This window comes from Schistosoma mansoni, chromosome 1, assembly GCF_000237925.1.
Source record: "Schistosoma mansoni strain Puerto Rico chromosome 1, complete genome".
Taxonomy (NCBI): domain Eukaryota; kingdom Metazoa; phylum Platyhelminthes; class Trematoda; order Strigeidida; family Schistosomatidae; genus Schistosoma; species Schistosoma mansoni.
Genome location: NC_031495.1, coordinates 25,862,164 through 25,882,470, shown reverse-complemented (window position 1 = coordinate 25,882,470; position 20,307 = coordinate 25,862,164). Strand labels below are relative to the sequence as shown.

At 38.5% G+C, this 20,307-nt stretch overlaps 1 protein-coding gene across 1 annotated transcript; it reads right to left on the bottom strand.

Annotated features, from left to right (window-relative positions):
- Positions 1-16,673: 16,673 nt before the first annotated feature.
- Smp_161870 (hypothetical protein) lies at positions 16,674-20,307 on the bottom strand. The gene is made up of 4 exons (XM_018793835.1): positions 20,217-20,307; positions 18,017-18,107; positions 17,809-17,964; positions 16,674-16,961 (listed from the first exon to the last, which is right to left on the bottom strand). The coding sequence occupies exons 2-4, from the start codon at positions 18,070-18,072 to the stop codon at positions 16,871-16,873; spliced, it is 303 nt and encodes a 100-aa protein (XP_018648307.1). The 5' UTR covers positions 18,073-18,107; positions 20,217-20,307; the 3' UTR covers positions 16,674-16,870.

Here is a 20,307-nt window from a genome sequence, read left to right as displayed (position 1 = left end):
ATTCAACCTAACAGTTGTGGATGATTTTTCAAATTGGTTGACATATTGGGTGGATTGTTGGTTTAAATGAGTGTAAAGTTTCGAAAAATTCTTTTGTCTTTTCGGTATCCTCTTTGTCCAATATTTCTACACTTTCCTAGTTGAACATGTGTTCGTAATTGTCCATTTACATCGATATGAGCAAAGACGTTCCACAAGATTTGACGGCTAGTCGATGTTTATGTGGACCAAGACGAAGAAAATAGTCACTCTTTCGTAACAGTTTATCTTTCAGGCGACCTATAACTTCTTATTTTAATAATTCCTTCTCTAACTGGCGTATGATTAATTGGAATGATTTTGTTGACTTATATGCCATTCTTATTTCAAACTGACTGAATAATTTCCAAGATTTGTTCAATTGTTTTAAAACATACTCCAGTACCTAAGAACGGATCAAGGTGTGAATACTAAAAACGTCGTTAAGTGTGTGTGTTTTGTACTGGAATTACTGACAAAGCTTGTAATTATTGATAAGTCATTTATCATTCCATATGAACACTACTACTGAATACTTAGGTTTTTCATATATACGGAGTTGTTATTGTTTCTATAAATGCAAAATACCGATGACTGGAAATATTTTCTTCTAGGAATTTATAACACTAAAATTTTGAAGCATATCAATAATCAATTCTATTGAATGCATGTTCTCACCTTTTGTCTTCTAAATGAATTAGCCATCCTAAATCACTGCAGAGTGTTATATGTGGTATTATTGGTGTTCAGTTTTAATTTTTGATAACTTCAAAAGGTTCATATCAGTTTTCATGAAAACATATCTCCTTTATTTTTCAGCCACAACCTAGATGTATGTGTAAAGGTGAGAATTGGAAAAATATGTAAACGTTTAATTGATTGGGGACGTCTCATGTACATAAAACATGAGTTAAATCTTCCAAATATCAGTTCTGTGGCCTATACAACATCAGACGTAACACCTGAAAACATTGTGATATGTGCTAGTCGATAAAAGCACGGTTGAAACTAACTTATTTGCAAGTATTCTTTCATACAATTTGTAATAATATGTGTGCATAATTAAAGAGATTAAAGATTTATATCGAATAAAACCTTTTTATTTCGTATTCAGTCCACTGAAACATTTCTATTTCATGTCTACTTTTCTCATAGTGCTACCGAAATACATCAGTCTTTTGTACTTGATGTTAGGAAAAGGCATAATTTTTAGTAACTACATTTGTTTATGTGTGTATGGCGTCGAGTTCATTTCACAATATATCTTGGTCCTTGTTTGTTTGTAGCTGGTCAAAACCAGTATTTCGACCTCCTTCAAAAATCTTCTGTGGGTCGAGTTTATTATGCGATACATTTGCACTCACATGATACTTTCCGTCTACTCGTTAGCTTTACAATTTAGCGAATACCGTTCTTCTCACCAGCGATCAATAGAATTTTTATATGCCGATTAGGCAGAATATCAAAGGACGTTTGCCACCACTGTCGACAGGTTATGGTATATCGAATATTCACGGCGGATTATGAAAAGTTATGTAGAGAATTTTAGTGAATGAAGAATTAAAATGTCGTACAGTACAAAACATTTCCTCTCTGAATGTCAGTTCCTGATAGACAATTTTACTATTCCTAAGTATTATATACTTCCGGTGTTTAAGTATGAGATCTCATCTTGAAGCTGTTTAGGAGAATCATTCTTTGCAACCTCTGGGGATTGACCACAATTATGTTAATTGTAGGTATCATTACCAAGGTTTGACTTGATAATTTCGAAGAAATTGAGCATTGTTATAGGTAAATAATAAGTTTGTAGTGTTCTTGTTGTTCCGTTGTACTATTTAAACTTTGATTGATTTTGATTTGCTTATTTATTCTCTGAAGAAGTGGTTTACACTGAGTCACGTATCGTCCGAAAATCTAATTTTCCTACTCATTGATATATTACAAATATATTATTTATTTATGTCCATTGTAGCTGATATGAGACGTATATTGTCGGGTCGTTCTGCTCATTCATATATAGTAGACAACTACAGTGTATTTTGAATATACAGTGAAGTGTGATCGATAATGATTATTGCAAGTTAATGGAAACCGCAGTTGCAATAAATATGCGTTTTCATACTTTTGAATAGAGATTAAATTTGTTCCATCTACTAATTAATTTTTCATTTATATCTATCATTTGTGGAACGTTTTCCTAGATTTAGCGTTGTTTTAAACTATAAACTCAGATTATCCAATTGAGGCCTTACGTTTATATATTTGATGGAGGAATTCAGGGCAAAAGGTGTGAAAGTCTTCAGGATTTGTATGACAGAAGCAATGAGTAGCACACTCCAAGGATAAACGACTATAAGACAGTAGTTCAATAACAAACGAAATTGTTTCTCTGTCGTACCCAGTTTTACTAATTTGACCAGAAGTGCTGATTCATGTTGAATAAAGTTGAGTAGGCTACGATCCCTTCATGCTCATCGTACTTCTGGACAAATACATGTGACATAGAAATTCCCTCAATAAACGCCACTGCTGGCTGTCATTATCGTTATTGCACGGTGGATTTAGCCCTAGTAAGGTATGAGTATTGTTTACTGCTGAGCAGGTCCAAATACTTAAATGATATCTATTCGGTCCAATAAAGCTCATAAAAATAAGTTGACGGTATGTGAAAAAGTACATACATGTGTAGTGACCGGCCAGTCTCGATAAGAACACGATTGGAATAACAGAAACAACTATTATTATTGTAACCAATTGTACCAGAGATTGTTTTACTGTATTTGTTTAACTGTATCAGTTTCACTTCTTGTTTCGCTATCCGCCTTGTTTGGTTCGAACTTGCTCACACACTGCCCATTTCGCCTGTACCCGTTGGCACGTCTCGGTATTATTCGATACCACGAGATCGCCAATGAATATACTTGATCTGGATTAATAAAGCCTTCTGATTTACGAGTTATCAAAGGAACCAAGTCGTTTTTGGGCGCGTAATCGAATAGTAGTGGTGATCATAGTTCGTCCTCGACTCGACATCCACTACACATGTATTACACAAGAGATACCCGCAAGTTATTAATGACTGCGGGCTCGAAATATAATGCTGAAATATTGGATGTAATCAAAGTGTTTGGCCAGGTGATGTTGAGTTTTGTATGATAATTTCGAAGCCATTTCTACCACCTTGGAATGAATTGACTTTCCCAAGAGGTTCAGTACCACTCACCATATCAGTTACACTCGGCGTTTAGCTTCCCGCATCGATTTGTTAACCATTTCAATTCTGTAAACTAACTCGTGGTATTTATACCGATATATCTGTCTTCCTGATGGGTAAAGTCTTATACGTCCAAAGTCATTATTTGTGAGTGTATTTCGTGGAACAATTTGCGCTAAAGATGACTAGTCGTACTACGAGGAATTACATAATACCTGTATGCACAAAATCAAATGAACTAGAATGAGTCCTCACTTTCGTCTAATGAAGTTATTGCAAAGCAATGATAATTTTCTACACAACTTTATAGTGTTAAGTTATACATTATTAGAGATATCCTAGGTCGACATTCCTAAACAGCTCTCGTTATTAAGTCTCCAAGCTGCTAGCTAAGGAATTCCAATTCATCAACTCTTCATCTGCAACACCTCTGTCGAACGACTTTCGTCTTTTCTTCTTTCTAGCTTAGCCACGTTTCGTGTATTCTTTATCAGATATCGGCTAGCTACTTAGATCCAGTACTCTAACTGTGGTCTTACGTAGGTGGGATATAAAATTCGAAACATCTCATCAAAGCATTTGAATGCTTAGCGCAGTGACCATAACGCACGATTACCTTTGGAAGCAGTTGCATTGCAGTGTGTAGTTGTTTTCAAGTTGTGACTTATTATTACTCATCAGCCTTTATGCTCTTGAACGTGTGGAAGAGATGTACAATTAATGGTATAATGATAACTATCACCGTGTCAGATGTGCATGAGCACTCTCTTCCTGCACTTATTTTCTAAGCCCCAACTTCGATCTCATCCAATTAATTCGTCTTAGTCAGCTTGAAGAGGAAAACCATTAACCTCACTTCTTATTGCTCTCCAGATTTTAATATCATCCGCAAACAATAATGTCGAAGACTTAAGCAATACAGGTAATTCATTAACATAGAGAAGGAAAAGTTGAGAGCCTGAAATGGTGCCTTGGGGTACACCAGTTTTGACCGGGTCCCATTCGGATAGCGTTCCAATGACCCTCAATCTCTGTCTGTGGACGTATAAGAAGTTTCCTATCCATTCTTGTATAGCGCGTGTTATTCCAAAGCACGAGAGCTTCTGCATAAGTTCTAAGTGTGAAACCTTGTCAAACGCTTTGCTGAAATCGATGAATAACGCTTCCACAGGCAGGCCGTTATCTCGGGTCAGTCCTCTTAACTCTGTAAGAGCATTCTTCCAATTTATCCGGTCCTCAAGCAGCCAATCTGGTCGAATATGAATATTTGAATCACGAGTTTTGTGTGCGTTATTCAGTATTACGTCTCACCTCAGAGTTCTCGAGTACTTATTTCAAGATCCTCCTTTGTCGGTTCTCGCCTCAAACCCGTCTACCGAATTTTATTACTTTCGTGATATGTGGCCCTTAAACCTCTGCGGGCAGTATATTTCCGATGACAGATCTCACTAACTACAGATGGTGTGCATTTCTTTTAGCAGGGTGGTTGTATTTCGACTCTTCTACATTCCAAATAATGAAACTAGGGGCTTGTTTAACTTCTTTAAAAGTCGTATTCACGGCTTTCAACTGTGATATAAGATCCCGCCTGTTAACTGCCGGTATCTAAACATTAGCGTCCTGGTAACAGCGTCGTGTGAGTCGAGCGAATGACTCACAACAATGGTTGATGTGGCCAAACTTTTCCTATCTATGATAGGGCTAAATATTGTCTTACTTTCGGACTTTAGGGGAGTAATCTTACAAACAGAATGTGAGCACGACAAGGATCTTTCAACTAAACGGGCTCTTTGTTCGGCTATCTTTCTTCATTTTTTACCTTTTAGCGTCATCCATTTCCCATTAGTCTCAGCATCTATATTAGAACTACTCGGGACGATAATGGTTCTAGCCAGATCATCAGTCGCTGTTGTAGCAACTTGGCCACCAGTATCTAACGGTGTATCGCCCATTCATTGTTTCGTGGTAGAAAACTCTATTTCGCGTTACACAGTTGGGTGTCTGGCACGTTCCATGTGGGATCCCCGGGTACCGAGCACATTCTTCGATATCACTACCCAAGTTACCGGTACAACCCTCGTCAACCTTTTTGTTAGCTAATGCTAGAAGGCCAATTGCTTCTTGAATGTTGGGTACTATCATTACTTTACTGACAGGTCTGAGAGATAAGTTGTCTAAGAATTCGGTAAATGATATCATCATGACGGGTAACAAAGCTGGAACGCATAGGGCAATTAAGAAAAAGGATACTGACAGGTCGGATATCGACGGTGCTGTTAACAGCGCGAGTGATGATGTGTTGAAACTCAGCACCATCCTAACATCGACTGTCATCGACTCCCTCAGTAAACTTGGGTCCCCCGGGGAACGGTCCTTGAATGAGACAGTGGTTCCTAAAAATCCTGTAGGTGGATGGACTCACGTTAACAGGAGTAATAAAGCCCAAGCGTCCCCTCCGAAACTGAACGTCCCAAGTATCGTGCGTAAATCAATTGATGCTTTGGCCGCACAGTCTACACCCAAGACTGTCCGCCCGGTCATCACTGAGCCCAGGAATCGAAAACGCGCCTCGACATCCAAACAACAAGATACCAAACCTAGACGCCTTGGAAAACCTGGGAAATCAATTGCGGTTCGTGACGACTCTGTCATAATCATGAACCTTATTGACAACCCCGACCTTCCTCTCAGTTTGCAGGACAAAAACGACAGGATGCTCTGGGGAGAATTAATCAAGAGGCTGGAACTCCCTAGAATAGAGCCTTTGACCGTCACACGGCTCACTCGGGGGAAGGACTCTAACCACCTATGGGAACGTAAGAATACTGCCCGACATACCGTATTCTGAACGAAATCTCATCCGGAACATCCCTAAGGAATCTCGTGAGGCGTTCTTCCGTGGACGAAATATCATTGTGCAAGGTGTGCCGGAAAATACGGACCCAGCTCAAGCAAACTCTGATATTCGGGAATGGAAATTCATCAAGCATTCCTTAAAACTCAAGAACATATTGACCCAACAGGTAATGAGACTGGCCAAGAGAGACGGAGACTCTAGGCCCCGGCTGCTGAAGATAACCTTCCCCTCCTCCCACATGGCGGCTGCAACTCTGGAAGCATTTCGTGCCAATAGACGTCGGTTGCCAACTGGCATCCATATGCATCCGGATAGGCCCCACGACAGCAGGATCAAGCACAAACGAAAGCTGGAGCTGACAATTCCACTCGTGGACTGTCTTGATCATAAAAAAAACGTGTAAAGGACAGGGACTACCAACTCGGTAAACATCGTATAGGTAGGCTACCTGTCCACTCACACACGGCTCATATAGACAAACAAGAAGAGGCTCACGCGTTCCAAATTGAAAGCATAAACTGCCTATACACGAACGCCGCGAGCTTGCCAAACAAAATGGATGAGCTACGTGAACTTAGCAACGCTAATGATGCCCATCTGATAGGAATATCCGAAACTTGGATAACGTCTCAGTTTACGGACCAAGAGTTAGCAATAACTGGGATGTCTTTATTTCGCAACGACAGAAAAACAGGAATGGGGGGTGGGGTAGCACTATACGTACGGTCATGCCTGGATGCGCACCAACTTCACAATCAAGAGTTTCACAATCTTGACGAGTCAGTATGGTGCTCAGTAAGATTATCTACCACCTCGAGGTGCCTAGTTGGGGTCGTTTACAGGAAGCCCACTGCCGACATCGAATATGACAAACGTCTGCTGGAAGGATTAACTCGCTCTACGCGTCTTGGATTCTCTCATATCCTGATTCTAGGGGATTTCAATCTCCCTAGAATCAACTTCGTGGAACATACATACATTGGTGGTGCCAACTCTACTGAAGCTCTGTTCTTCAACCTTATCGGCGACCTGGGATTATTTGAAAATGTGAAGTCGGCAACCCGTTGGAGAAACAGTCAGACGCCGTCACGCTTAGACTGGGTATTCACAAACGAAGAATTCCTAGTTGACGACCTCTCAATCCTGGCTCCCCTGGGCAAAAGTGATCACGCCGTCTTATCATTCAGCTTTGTCAGCAAGACGGAGCTACGATATCCTACTAGCAACAAGCGCTGGAACTTCAAACGGTTGAATGTGTTAGCTTTACAGGACTATCTTCAACAGGTGGATTGGAATGTTCGCCCTGAAATTGAAGTGGATGCTCATTGGGATTTTTTACTGCACACGATCTTATGTGCTACTGAGCATTCAGTTCCTAAAATGGTCCCAAAAAGCTACAAGCAACCTGCAATCATCAAGAACCGCACTCGTCGTTTGCTAAGCCGCAAAAGGCACTGTTGGGCTGAATATAAACGAACGGATAACAACGGCGCGTACAGGCAATACAAACATATAAGGAACACATGCACAAAGGCAATAAGAGAAGACAGGCTTCAGTTCCAGACCAAGCTTATCGATAGATTCGTCTCCAATCCGAAAAGCTTGTTCAGTTATGCAGCTTCTCTTCGACAAGGCAAAACTGGAGTTTCCCAACTGCTTGGTCCTAATGGCCCGACCAACAACGACAGTGATGCCGCTAACCTTTTGGCTGAACATTACTCCCGGACATTCCAACTGACCCACATCAACCATACTGACGAAAGCTTCACCTGCACCTGTACAGGACTTTCCGAAGTGGACCTGAGTGCTGACTTGGTGCTCCGTAAACTGCAGAACCTAAAAAAAGACACTTCTCCTGGTCCGGACATGGTTCATTCCGCCGTATTGAGGGAAGCAGCTTCAATCCTGGCGACACCACTTAGCGTGATGTTTGCACACTCGCTAAGCAGAGGCAAACTACCGGAAATATGGAAGCTGGCCCACATCACACCAATTTTCAAGGGAGGTCGACGCAGTGAACCCTCAAGCTACCGACCAGTGGCCCTTCTCTCCATACCTTCAAAAATTATGGAATCCCTAGTATTCGACGGCATACTAGAACACTTATCATCCTCAAAGTTCTTCTCGCCTCAACAGCATGGTTTCAGAAAAGGTCATTCTTGTACGACCAACCTGCTGACTGCGGTGGATAAATGGACAACCATCCTTGATCGCAAGGGGAAGGTTGACGTCATTTACCTGGACTTCTCAAAAGCTTTTGATAGGGTCAACCATGCATGTCTTATCAAGAAGCTTGGACGATTGGGTATAAAACCCCCTTTAATTGACTGGATCACTTCATACCTAGAAAACCGACATTTTAAGGTCAGGGTTAACTTCACTCTCTCTCAGGCTATGGAATGTCCTAGTGGGGTCCCCCAGGGTTCAATACTAGGACCTCTTCTCTTCTTGATTTATATTAACGATCTTCCTCAACAAGTTTCATCTGATTTATTGCTTTTTGCTGATGATGTGAAACTTTGGAGAGAGATACGTACTCACAATGATATACTAGTTCTGCAGGAGGATCTGACTCGACTTCAAAGTTGGGCAGACGACAACGGACTTACCTTCAACACTTCAAAGTGCAAGGTAGTCCATCTGAGACATGTTGCAGACTATAGTTATAACTTAGGTAACTCACCTCTAGAAGTTTCCCAAGTTGAAAAAGATTTAGGAGTGTTGGTACCCTACGACCTGAAATCGTATGCAAACTGTGACAAAAACGCCTCTCAAGCAAACCTTGCACTGGTAACATTGAAGCGCATTTTTGGCCAGTTTGACGGTAGAACCTTCCACATAATCCTCAACAGTTTTATTCGTCCCCACTTAGAGTACGGAAACATAGTATTTCCTCCCTCCCTCCAAAAGGATAAGGTCACTCTGGAACGTATACAACGTCGAGCCACGAAATCAGTTCGGCGACTCAAATTCAAACCTTATGAAGAGCGCCTCAAATCACTTAACCTTTACCCGTTAGAGTATAGGCGTCTTAGAGGTGATCTTCTTATGACTTATAGTATCCTTAATACTTCTGGTCATCCCCTTAAACAACTTCTTAAGCTTAGTCATAACACTAACCTCAGAGGTAACACCCAGAAATTGGAGACCCTACATAGCAGAACAGACTGCAGACACAACTTCTACTCCGTTAGAGTTGTCAAGTGCCGGAACTCGCTGCCGACTGAGCTAGTCCAAGCGACCTCCCAGGAGTCCTTTAAGAGAAAACTTGACTTATTCCTAAGGACTAAGGATAACATATTATTATGATTTACCAAATTCTTTTTTTCCCTCTATTATCGTTCATATACCTAGGTTCTTGCCTGGAGGTATTGGTGATCCACTGCTATCAGACACGGAAGCCCGTTAATTGAAAGCTTCTTCTATTCCGTCCTCAACCATTTGAACCATTTGAACCATAGGTTACCGAGTTAGCTAACAATTACTGATGCTATTTTTTCCCTAAGTCAAGGACCAAATTTGAACCTGGGAAGGCTAGCTTTTAATCCAAAGTTCTTCATGGTAATAATAGTGCCTTATAATCAACTACTACCGGATGTTTTGAAACACCTACACATAACACATTGCTCTAAAGGAGTACATGAAAGTCTAGCAGTATTGATAATGTTATTCTAAAAACACTTCGTATATTCTGCTGACATGGGTCTACATGATTTACAGAGAGATGTAATAAAATTGCCTAGATTTTCGTATGGGTTACACACAAACTTCGTAAACTAAAAATCACTTCAGTAATTTGAAAAGTTTTAGAAACAAGGAAAATTGCGTTCCAACTTTCCAGTAGCTCAAAATATTTAAATTAAATGGACTTGTGGCGGTTTCGGGCTGGCCACAAAGTACATTGTGTACCAGGGGAGCATTAAGAGTAGCGAAGGATGACCATATAAGAGAAGTACAAAAGAAAAAGTGGATCGACGAACAAGGAAGCGCACAAAATGCACTTAAATTTACTACGGAAAGCAATAGACAGCAACTAGCAAATAAAAAGCCTCAGATTAAGATAATCTTGAGACTGGAACTGAAGGAAGCAGGCTGTATAACCCCGAACAAAACTGGGAGTTAAATCAAGAGCTGACTAGTCAAGGTCAAGGACAGAGTTACTAGTCTCTTAGACCCTGTTTAAATGGTTCAAATGGTTGTAGGAGGAGATGAAAAAGCTATCAAAATCTTGTAGCAGTGCATCACACGTAACACCTTTATAATAAAGGATACCAACCCAGTCAACTCAGAAGTCATAGGTAAAGGAGTTCGAAGATATATTTGAGAAATTGTCTATATGTTGAGGAACGTTTGATTTGAGCTAGTTAGTACTTTCAAAGGACGCGTAGCACGGTATACCCACTCGTTATCTGTACGGATGCGCGGCCAAGCGCCTTCAGCTAGGGTGTGTCCAGTAATAAGAAGAAGGTCAGAATCAACGTGAAGAACATGCAGAACTGTTTGTTTTGGGGAGTTATTTGCTGTTACAGCTCACTGTCACTTTTATCGATATCAGCATTAACAAACGTATACCTTGCCTGACATTCAATAAAATAGATATCAAACTCCGTTTGTATGAATCCTTGGTAATCTCAGCAATATTTAATAGGTAACGCAGACTGCTTTCGGAAGGAGAGTCATCAGGGAGACTCTCACATTTAATGTACGCGTAATATGTCCTAAACATTAGTCTACAATTGTTGTGGTTCATTTGCAGTTTTTGGGGAATCAATTGTCACTAGACATACTTTAGTGTCATAGTATATGAGAGTTGGGCGTAATCCCATCTGACTTATTGTAATCACTGATTGTTTGACTGACAAAGCATCTAAAATACTTGCCTCAATAATTATCAGAAGCTTAACAAAGACTCCTGAACTCCAAACACAAGAAAATCAGGCTGGCTTCAGACCTGGTCGTGGCTATATCGACCAAATTTTCACTATTCGTCAGGACTTAGAACACAGACATGCTTATCAGACAACGATAGTTTTTCTTGATCTCGGTCTACAGACTGAGAGGCTCTGTGGAAGTGTCTATCATTGAAAGGTGTACCTCAGAAGTACATAAACCTTGTGATGGCTTTTTACTCGAACACTGGCAGTCGAGTGAAAGCTTATGGCGAACTGTCACCTAATTTTACAACCTCAAGCGGTGTCCGACAAGGCTGTCCGCTATTCGCATTTTTGTTTAAATTCACCATAGGTTTGCTGCTGGAAACAGCACTCTCGTCGACTTAATTTTCGAGAATACATCTACTATGAGGTCCACTTATGAACTTGGAATTCGCAGATGATATAGTTCTGTTGCGTGAAGACGTTAATAAAATGCAGCGTTTTGGTAGCACTGAGCAACAATGCCAAGATGTTTGGAATGCGATTCTCTCCATCAAAGGCAAGTTGATGCTCCAGGACTGGCCTGCGTCAACACCCGAACTAAGGAAGGGGAGTGAAGTACTTGAACTCATCGACAACTTCACGTATCTTGGAAATCTGATCAACCTTAATGAGTTGGTGTCTGACGAAATCTGTTCACGGATTCAGAAAGCTCGTTCGGTTTATGCCAACTTCTGTCACCTATGGTGAAGGCGATGTAGAACATCAACGTTGATGTTCTACGTCAAAATGGTTGGGGGCCTACTATAGTTAGACGAGAATGGTGACGAACCAACTGACGCTGAAGTCACACCTCGCGACCGGCCCTTATGTAGTTTGAACCATCGACTCATCAAAGGATCATGGACGCTATGGAGACTGTACAACACAAAGGACGTTATTACAAGAATATATTAGTTAAGGTACAACCACGGAAGTACAGAAGTGAAAGAACAACCACTGCCGCGTGGGCCAGTCCATGGCATATAATTGATTGATGCGCGTTGACTATCCTTGACTTTGACAGGGATCAATGATCTGTTCGATATTCAGTGACCCTACAGCGAGATATCCATTGATTAATTAAAGGACGAGTATACTGCTCAGCAGTTCGCTCTGTTCTACTTTACGGCTGCGAAACGTGGCCATTAAAGGTAGAAGATACTCATAAGTTACTAGTATTTGATCACAGATGTCTTAGAAATATTGCTCGCATCTGCTGGGATCACCGGGTAAGTAATAGTGAGGTTAGACACAGGGTATTCGGCAATAATGGTAAGTCAGTTGATGAGGTTGTAAATCTCCATTGACTGAGATGGTTGGGGTTGAGGTTAGACACAGGGTATTCGGCAATAATGGTAAGTCAGTTGATGAGGTTGTAAATCTTCATTGACTGAGATGATTGGGCCACGTGTTACGTATGCCTGAACACTGACTACCACGACGCACAATGTTGACTAGTGTTACAGACGGATGGAAGAAAGTTAGGTCAAAGGCTCCGGGTGTGGCCCTTTAAGAAAACCACCTGCTTCGGTCTGAGCACCCGGTCAGTATCATAGCCCTCACACAATTGAACGAAATGACAATTTTTTGTGTGGTGCATATATATCTGGTGCCCCCTTGTACCAATATTTATGTGTTCAAATAAATAAATAAATAAGATGCAGACTACTCGATCGGGGTCCGTGTGACTATCGTAACTAGGTGACATGGCTCAGAATCGATCACAATGGTGTAGGTGTATGCAATCTTTGTCTTCCCTTAAACTGTGAGATTAAAATAGCCTTATACCATTATTTCTACGAAGTAATTCTTTCTCCCCGTATCATATCCTTATATGAAATCTTTTATTTAATACTTCTATTGAGGTAACTACTTCTATGAATTTGGTGTTATCTTGTTGTGCTAATAAGGTGAAGCAACTTGGACCGATACATATATGTGCCTGGTCTTACGTTGTAGCTGACTAACCGACTGACGGCATTTCACTACAGCTGGATAGCATGAATGATTCTTATTCAAATACACATGCCATCTATCTTCGTACAAAACTTATCGACTTTATCTGCGTTAGTGAATAACGGAATCAAATAAGCCGAATACGAAAATGATGTTTTGAATACACATATTTTGTATACTCAGTGATTTGAACTGGCAATCAGGGAGACAAAACAATGAGGGAATGGCGAAGCAAAGTGGAGAGGGCGAATGAGCCAACTAAATTAAATCAGGCGTTATTCAATATTTATAACCAGATAAAAAATAATTTACAAACATGTGATGTGCACTCACATACGCTCACCTAAAAACAATAAGAATGAGCCAATAAGTGACAAGGCCAAAATGTGGTTTAAGAACAAGTAGATTACCTTGTCCGGAGGCTAGGATAAGCCGTGTGGGTTTAACATAACACATGACGTTACACTGTAGATGGCGTCGAGTCTCGATTGTCTATGATCACCACTACAATAAGATTACGCGCCAGAAAACGACTTGGTTCCTTCGGTAGGTCGAAAACCAGAAGGCTGTAATTAGTCCAGATAAAGTATATTTATTGGCGATCTCGTGGTATCAAAAGAATACCGAGACGTGCCAAAGAGTACAGGCAAAAAGGGCAGAACGTAAGAATGTTCGAACGAACAAGATGGACAACGGAACGAAAAGTGCTTTTGATACAGTTAAACAAAACGTGCACAGTAAAACAATCACCGGTATAATTGGTTATAATAATAATTGTCTCCATTGTACGTTATCATCAAGAAAAGTAGGTCACTACAACACTATCCCCACAATGCCTCTTGTTTGCCGATGTTTGAATATATTTATCTCTGGTAAAGGTTCTTTTATTTAGTTTTCGTCACCGTCTTAAGCACTGATCGTATCACAGTTACCACAACTGGATGTTGCACAAATAGAATTATCACATGTATTATCTGAGTCATAGACAACACAGCTATTTGTAGTCCGATAACAATCAACATATTTGAGTTCGTTTTTAGCCAAGAGGATCTTTCTGTGATCAGTCTCACAGTGGTGCGGATCCCTGAATGAGTGGAAACAACCGAAAACCTTCTTCATGTACATTGGTGGCACGAATGGCCTGTGTGTTAGTACAACCAAACAATTATTTCCGTTTTTTACCATTAATACGGAGAAACAGTAGATATTGAGTATAAATGTGGTTACATAGGAAGTGTTATACATGGAGAAAAATGTGGTCTTTATTTCGTCACAAAAATCATTGAATGTACATGTCACTATACCTTCTAGCCCATCATCAAGGAGGAAAAACCTATATTTACACAGTCCTTATAACTTTGTAAAGTTGTTGACCACAGTATAAGCTCAAAATGATGAAGCAGAATGAGCAGTGCATCCTCGAATTCCCTAACAAGTGTAGAAAATTCATGTGACAAGTCATTTTGTTATTGGAGCGAAATGCAACGCTAGTTTATTCATATGTTTCAATCTCTAACATATCTCTAAAGAAGACAGATGTTAATTACTGAAGTATTCTATCTTAAAAATATAAATTAGCAAATCAGACCACTTTGAGCTATCGAAAATATGTACACTCCAGTAAATATTCATTTTCGTTATAAGCTGTGGGTTTAAATTTTATAGAACTTTTGGTTAAATATTAAAATTAATATGACTGTTAAAGGTATATGTACATAAATTAACTAAATTCAATGGGATAGTGATTCAATTTCATCAGAAATCGATTACCAAATCAGTAAATAATCGCGTACTCATTAGTGAATAGCCTCGAGATCATTATATCAAAGTTATTGCTAGGAGCTCCAACATGCGAAGTCAATGTACTATGCAATCACCCAGTAATAATATTTGATGACGATTACACTACATTGCAGATTGAATAAAGTTAGTAAATGTCAGACACTAGATTACGGCTAAATGGTTGAATTATATCATATTTATCACCGAATTCTAGGCTCTACATGTACAATACTAACGAATCTCATCATCATACAGTTTTAATGGATTTTTAATAGTTCTTCATTTGATCCTAAATAGGTATAGTTCCTGATGGTTGTTACAAATCAGCTCGGTTGACAGTGGTCATATATTAAACAAAACTGAATCATTTTGATATGCCTTTGTCATTCTTCGATGGGACTCGACCTCGTCTCCTACATATAGCAGAAGCTAAAGGGATCAGAACACATAATCCTGGTCTGCGTGTTCAGGAGAAATTCGTGACACCCCTTTACCTTTCTTGACTGTCTATGACTGAATAAACGACTTTATTGATTTTTCACATCACCTATTTGTCATATTTCACCTCTTTCCGTATACACTATTCAATGTCTAAATATCTACGCACTTCCTATTACGTAATTTCAACGATGTTTCGTGATGATCCTAAAGTTTGTTTACACAAGTTTGTTGCGGAACTATTGACTAGGGCCTTGATTTTATCATTTTTATCACAAATAATATTGCGGCTCACCAGTTTAGTGACCCGAGATTTGACTCCGATCTGGATGAGCATATGAATAAGCCATGAATATAAATCTTCCATTCAACCCCGTATATTACACTTCGGCTAATCCTGTTTAAGCGACGGGGGTAACAAGAAACCAAATACGGATTAGGTGGGATGAGTTTATTTCAGGCACTCGTTTACTCAGATAGACATTAAGAATGAGAAGCGGGAAAGCGAAGCGTATATGAGAACACAAGATTGCCAACACCATTTAGTAAAACGTGACTCACTATTCATAGCGAAAAAGAAAATAGGATGAAAACATGTGATGAATGGGGTAAGCAGTGCACACATGCTAATATAAAAACAGCTAAGGTTATAGGGGAATAATTGACAAGGTCAAGGCATGACTCAAGAAGAATAAATTAATTGATCTGTCCTAAAGCTAGAATAACCACTGTGGGTGTAACGGTACTAGACACCACACTAGTACACTTGTCTTCTTCCTATCAATTTATACTTTTTACCCATTATGTGTAGTTATGCAATTGATTTCTTTCTAGACATTAACTCATAAATTGCCTTTATTGATCTAATATTTTCATATAAATATTCATGTATATTAGAGTAGAGCCTAATGACGAACTGATTGGAAATAGTATTGTCCGCTTATATGTTGTTCTATCACAGGTTTTTCAACTAATTAACAATATTTTAACAACCACCAACTATTACACATTGATTATCCACACTACAATTTAATGTTTCTCACTAACGTTGAGATGTGAATGGTTATCATTCTTCCATATGGGTTTATTTTGACTAATTGCAACGGTTATACCCGTGCCAGTATCATTATAAGCTACTCGTTTAGTACACCAAGAAGATAGTACTTACTATCCTAACCACTTAATATTATGGAAGGATAATGTTCTTTGAGAACATTGTCGTTCTAGAAAATATCTCTAGAGCCAAATTGGAGTTATCTGTGATTTTTCAAAATCATCGCTAACTTTGTCTCTATAAATCGAATCCTATCACACTTTGATTACAAAATTAAATAATCTTACAGTTGAAAATCTTGTTACCCGAGCCTAAGGCAAAGTTACACGAGTAATGTGAGTCACCGATTAATTCTAACCTCAAGTTATAAAATCCATCTTTGAAAATGCTGCGTCAGATGGAAACATTTACATTTCAAGTTAGAAATATAAGTCTGGCTATCAAGTATCTTTTTATTCAGCAGAGAGAATATTGAGTTATTGCACAATAGTTGAAGAATGTCTTGTAGAAATGAAGTATCTTCATTTAGGAAATATTGAATTCATAAAACAATATAAACAGATCAATTACAAATTTGTTGTGCCATGTTTGGAAAGTGCTCATATACCAATCCAAAACCAGAGGACAGAATATTACTTGACAGCCTGACGGTGTTGAAGTATACTGCTGTGACATAGCAGATCTTCACCAGAAACACACAATCGGTCTAAATCTATCACACATCTGAAAAAAATTGACTGTCGTTTAGACAACTATACCTAAAGTCAAGTTTAATACAATGCAACATAATTAAATAAAACTTAAACCGATTAAAAAGGTGAACTTTGCAAGTTTGTATAATACATGATACAAATCTATTAGTGTTAATCTGCTTATTAATTTGGTTATGACCGATTAACAAATACAATATGGTAACTAAACTAGACGACGTAAGTGTCCAACACCAAGAAGACTTTTCCTTGGATTAATTCTGCCTGGCTGTCCTCCACTTTTAGGAACTGTCAAATTTATAAATAAAATACTTGAAAATATACTTGAACATTTTTAACCACCAAACCATTGATAACGACAAAAACAGTGACTAGGTTGTGTGTTGTAGTTTGATAATTAGATTTCAGTGAAACTTTGTTTATACTTTTTTGTTTGATACTTTCCGTCCACGTGAATCGTTCCCGAATAGCATACTTAGCAAATTTAAAACTTATGTTGGACCAATAAAAACATTCTTCTATATACCCTATGAAATAATTCTGTTATTAGGAAAACTGGAAGCAGCTTTAAGTAGATTGATGAAAAACTTGTTTCTGACAATGTCTGTTAGAGTACCTGAAACAAGGAGTGGACCCGTTCCATTTGTTCCGTGTCAAACCAATTAGTATTGCAGTTGCGTACGATAAATGTATTTTCTCGAGAAAAAACATCATAAGACGTTCAGTTAAATCGCTTAAACCTGTGAATTTTTCGGTACACTCTTCTAACGAAAATATGTCATCTATACTGAGTAAATAGATCCACAAATCATGAACATTAACGACCACTAAGTGACACAAGTAATAAAAGCTATGCTTACTCAGCCTCGAAATATTTCGACATACATGGCTTGCGTAGACCACCAACATCCTTTGATAAAAGCGGTGTAACTGTTTTCATAATGGTCACATCAGTTGGTTCATCAGCAGACAAGTAATTTTCATCTGTATTATCGACATTCACAAACTGAATTTGTCTAAAAATGTACAAAGTTAACATGGCCATACATAAAATTATATAAAGTCTACCTGCCAAGCTTTTCTTCCCAAGATAATAGTTTTGATTTTCTCTTCTTATATTTCATCTCAGTTCTAGTGTCAAATAAATACTGTCCGTAGTCTAATTGGATAGAAATTTGTTCAATTTATACACAAAGTTTATCATATGAATCAAGAAAAAAAGATAACAGGCATGGAAAGTTAGACACGTAACTAGCCTCGTGAAGTTATTTGTTTGCTTGTTAGAGTAGCATTGAAAAAAAGTTATGTTTAACTACCAAACACTTGTTCCAAACCACTCAGATTTAAAAACTGACACCTGATTGAGTACGTAACTCACTATACCCCTTATAACCTAAATATTGACACTACATTTTATTACATATGCAAGAATAGCCAACAATAATGATACCTGTGTTGTTTAACACTTTTTCTTATTGATTCTTTTCCTAATCGTTTTAAATAATTCCCATATACCTGTTATAACCAGCAAAATACAAATGAGAGCAGTCTGAACTATATGAGACGACAATGTGTGAAAATATCAAGAATGATTGTTTGAATGGTATACAGAATAGTATATACGCCGGCGAAATGCAAAAATGCACCGGTAAATAAGTACCCTTATTTCTGTGTCATTTGAAGATAAAAAATAAAGTTACAATGACTTGGGATGACACACATTTGTGTCAGGCACTACGTCGATGATGACTGACCAACTTCAAAAAGAATTCCGAGGGTTAAATCAAAGTGAAGAAAAACAAGCATAAGTTATACTTTGTAAACCAATATAACATACTACACTATGATAAAACCACATAAATATACTTATTTTCTTGTACTCCTATGAAATCATTAGCCAAAAACTATATAATTCCTTTAAAATACCTAAATAAGCACAATAGACCGAGGATAATTTACTGAGTAAAAATGTTTAAAAACAAGATTACTTTTTCAAAATTCTCCAGGATTTTTAAATCTCTTGAAATCCAGATTCTCTGGAAACACCAAATCTTGACTGAACATATTATCAACAAGAAATAAACGAGACGATTGGATTGTAGACTCAATCCTTGAATGCAGTACTCCATCTATTTGTACTAACCTAATGATAGTTCTACGAACAAACAACGGCAAAGCTTTTCATCACTTTAATATACATTGAAATCGACAGAACGCTTGTTAGTCCGTCAGCTATAAACAACGTGAAACCTAGCACAAACACCATCAGCTGGCTTCACAAGTGCTCACAGACCTAACTGTAAGTTTTTAATTCAGCAAACATTATTGTTATACCATTGGTACGTAATCAACCTTTCACGTGGCATTATGGATTCATATGTCGCATGATTGCTATGATATAGGGCATTCATCTGACTACTATAAGCAATTTGGCTGTTTGGATACTGCGTTTGTAATACAGAAGAGTAATTTTTTCTTTCTGTAGAACATTGTGAATGAAAGTTCAACACCAACCTGATGTACTTAACCGAAACGCATGAGCTATTGTTAAGAATTGGAAGTTATTTATTAAAGGATAATTTGTACATTTTTTAAACTTTAATAAACACTTTCATTTGTAATGCATCAGTCTTTGAGTTACGGGATGTTTATCTATCGCGACAGACCGGTTCTTGTTACCAAGTATGGTTTAATTGCTTTAGGGCTGTGTTCACTTTGAGAAGTTAACTGAAAAATTAAATAGACGCGTAGAAGCTTTTGGGTAGGTGTTATTAAGCTGATAGACTTTTTTGTACAATCGGTGATCGTGGGGTTTTTTCGAATTCAGTATTGCGGATAACCCGGAATCGTGCAGAATGTCCCCAAAATGCGAAAAATATCGCGGTTTGATCAGGAAAAGAGATGGGTCTCCCCAAAATTTTCAGAAATTTCGGGTAAATGTTGGGGAATCCCCCGAATCTCGAGGTTTTGGGAGTTTTATCAATAAATATAGACGGATTTCCTTAAGGTGTTATAATATTCTGGGGAAGTATTGAGGTAATACCAAAAATTCGGATTTCCCCAGATCTGGGAAATCGATGGGGATTTTGTGCCATTTTTCGAACATTTCCTATAGCGTCTACCTCAAAATTCTCCAGAAAAAAAAATTTCCCCCAAAAATAAGGAGATTGAGAAATACGAAGAGATGAGACAAAGGCCCTTCTAGCGTATGTGATGCACTCACATTTATTATTTAAAGCAATAGACAACAATCGGCAGTAACACAAACCTCAGATTAAGGCAATTTTTGGACCTGAACCAAGAGCCGACAGTTAATCGGACACAACAAATTCTAGTTGAAATTTGCGCGCATCCTTAAC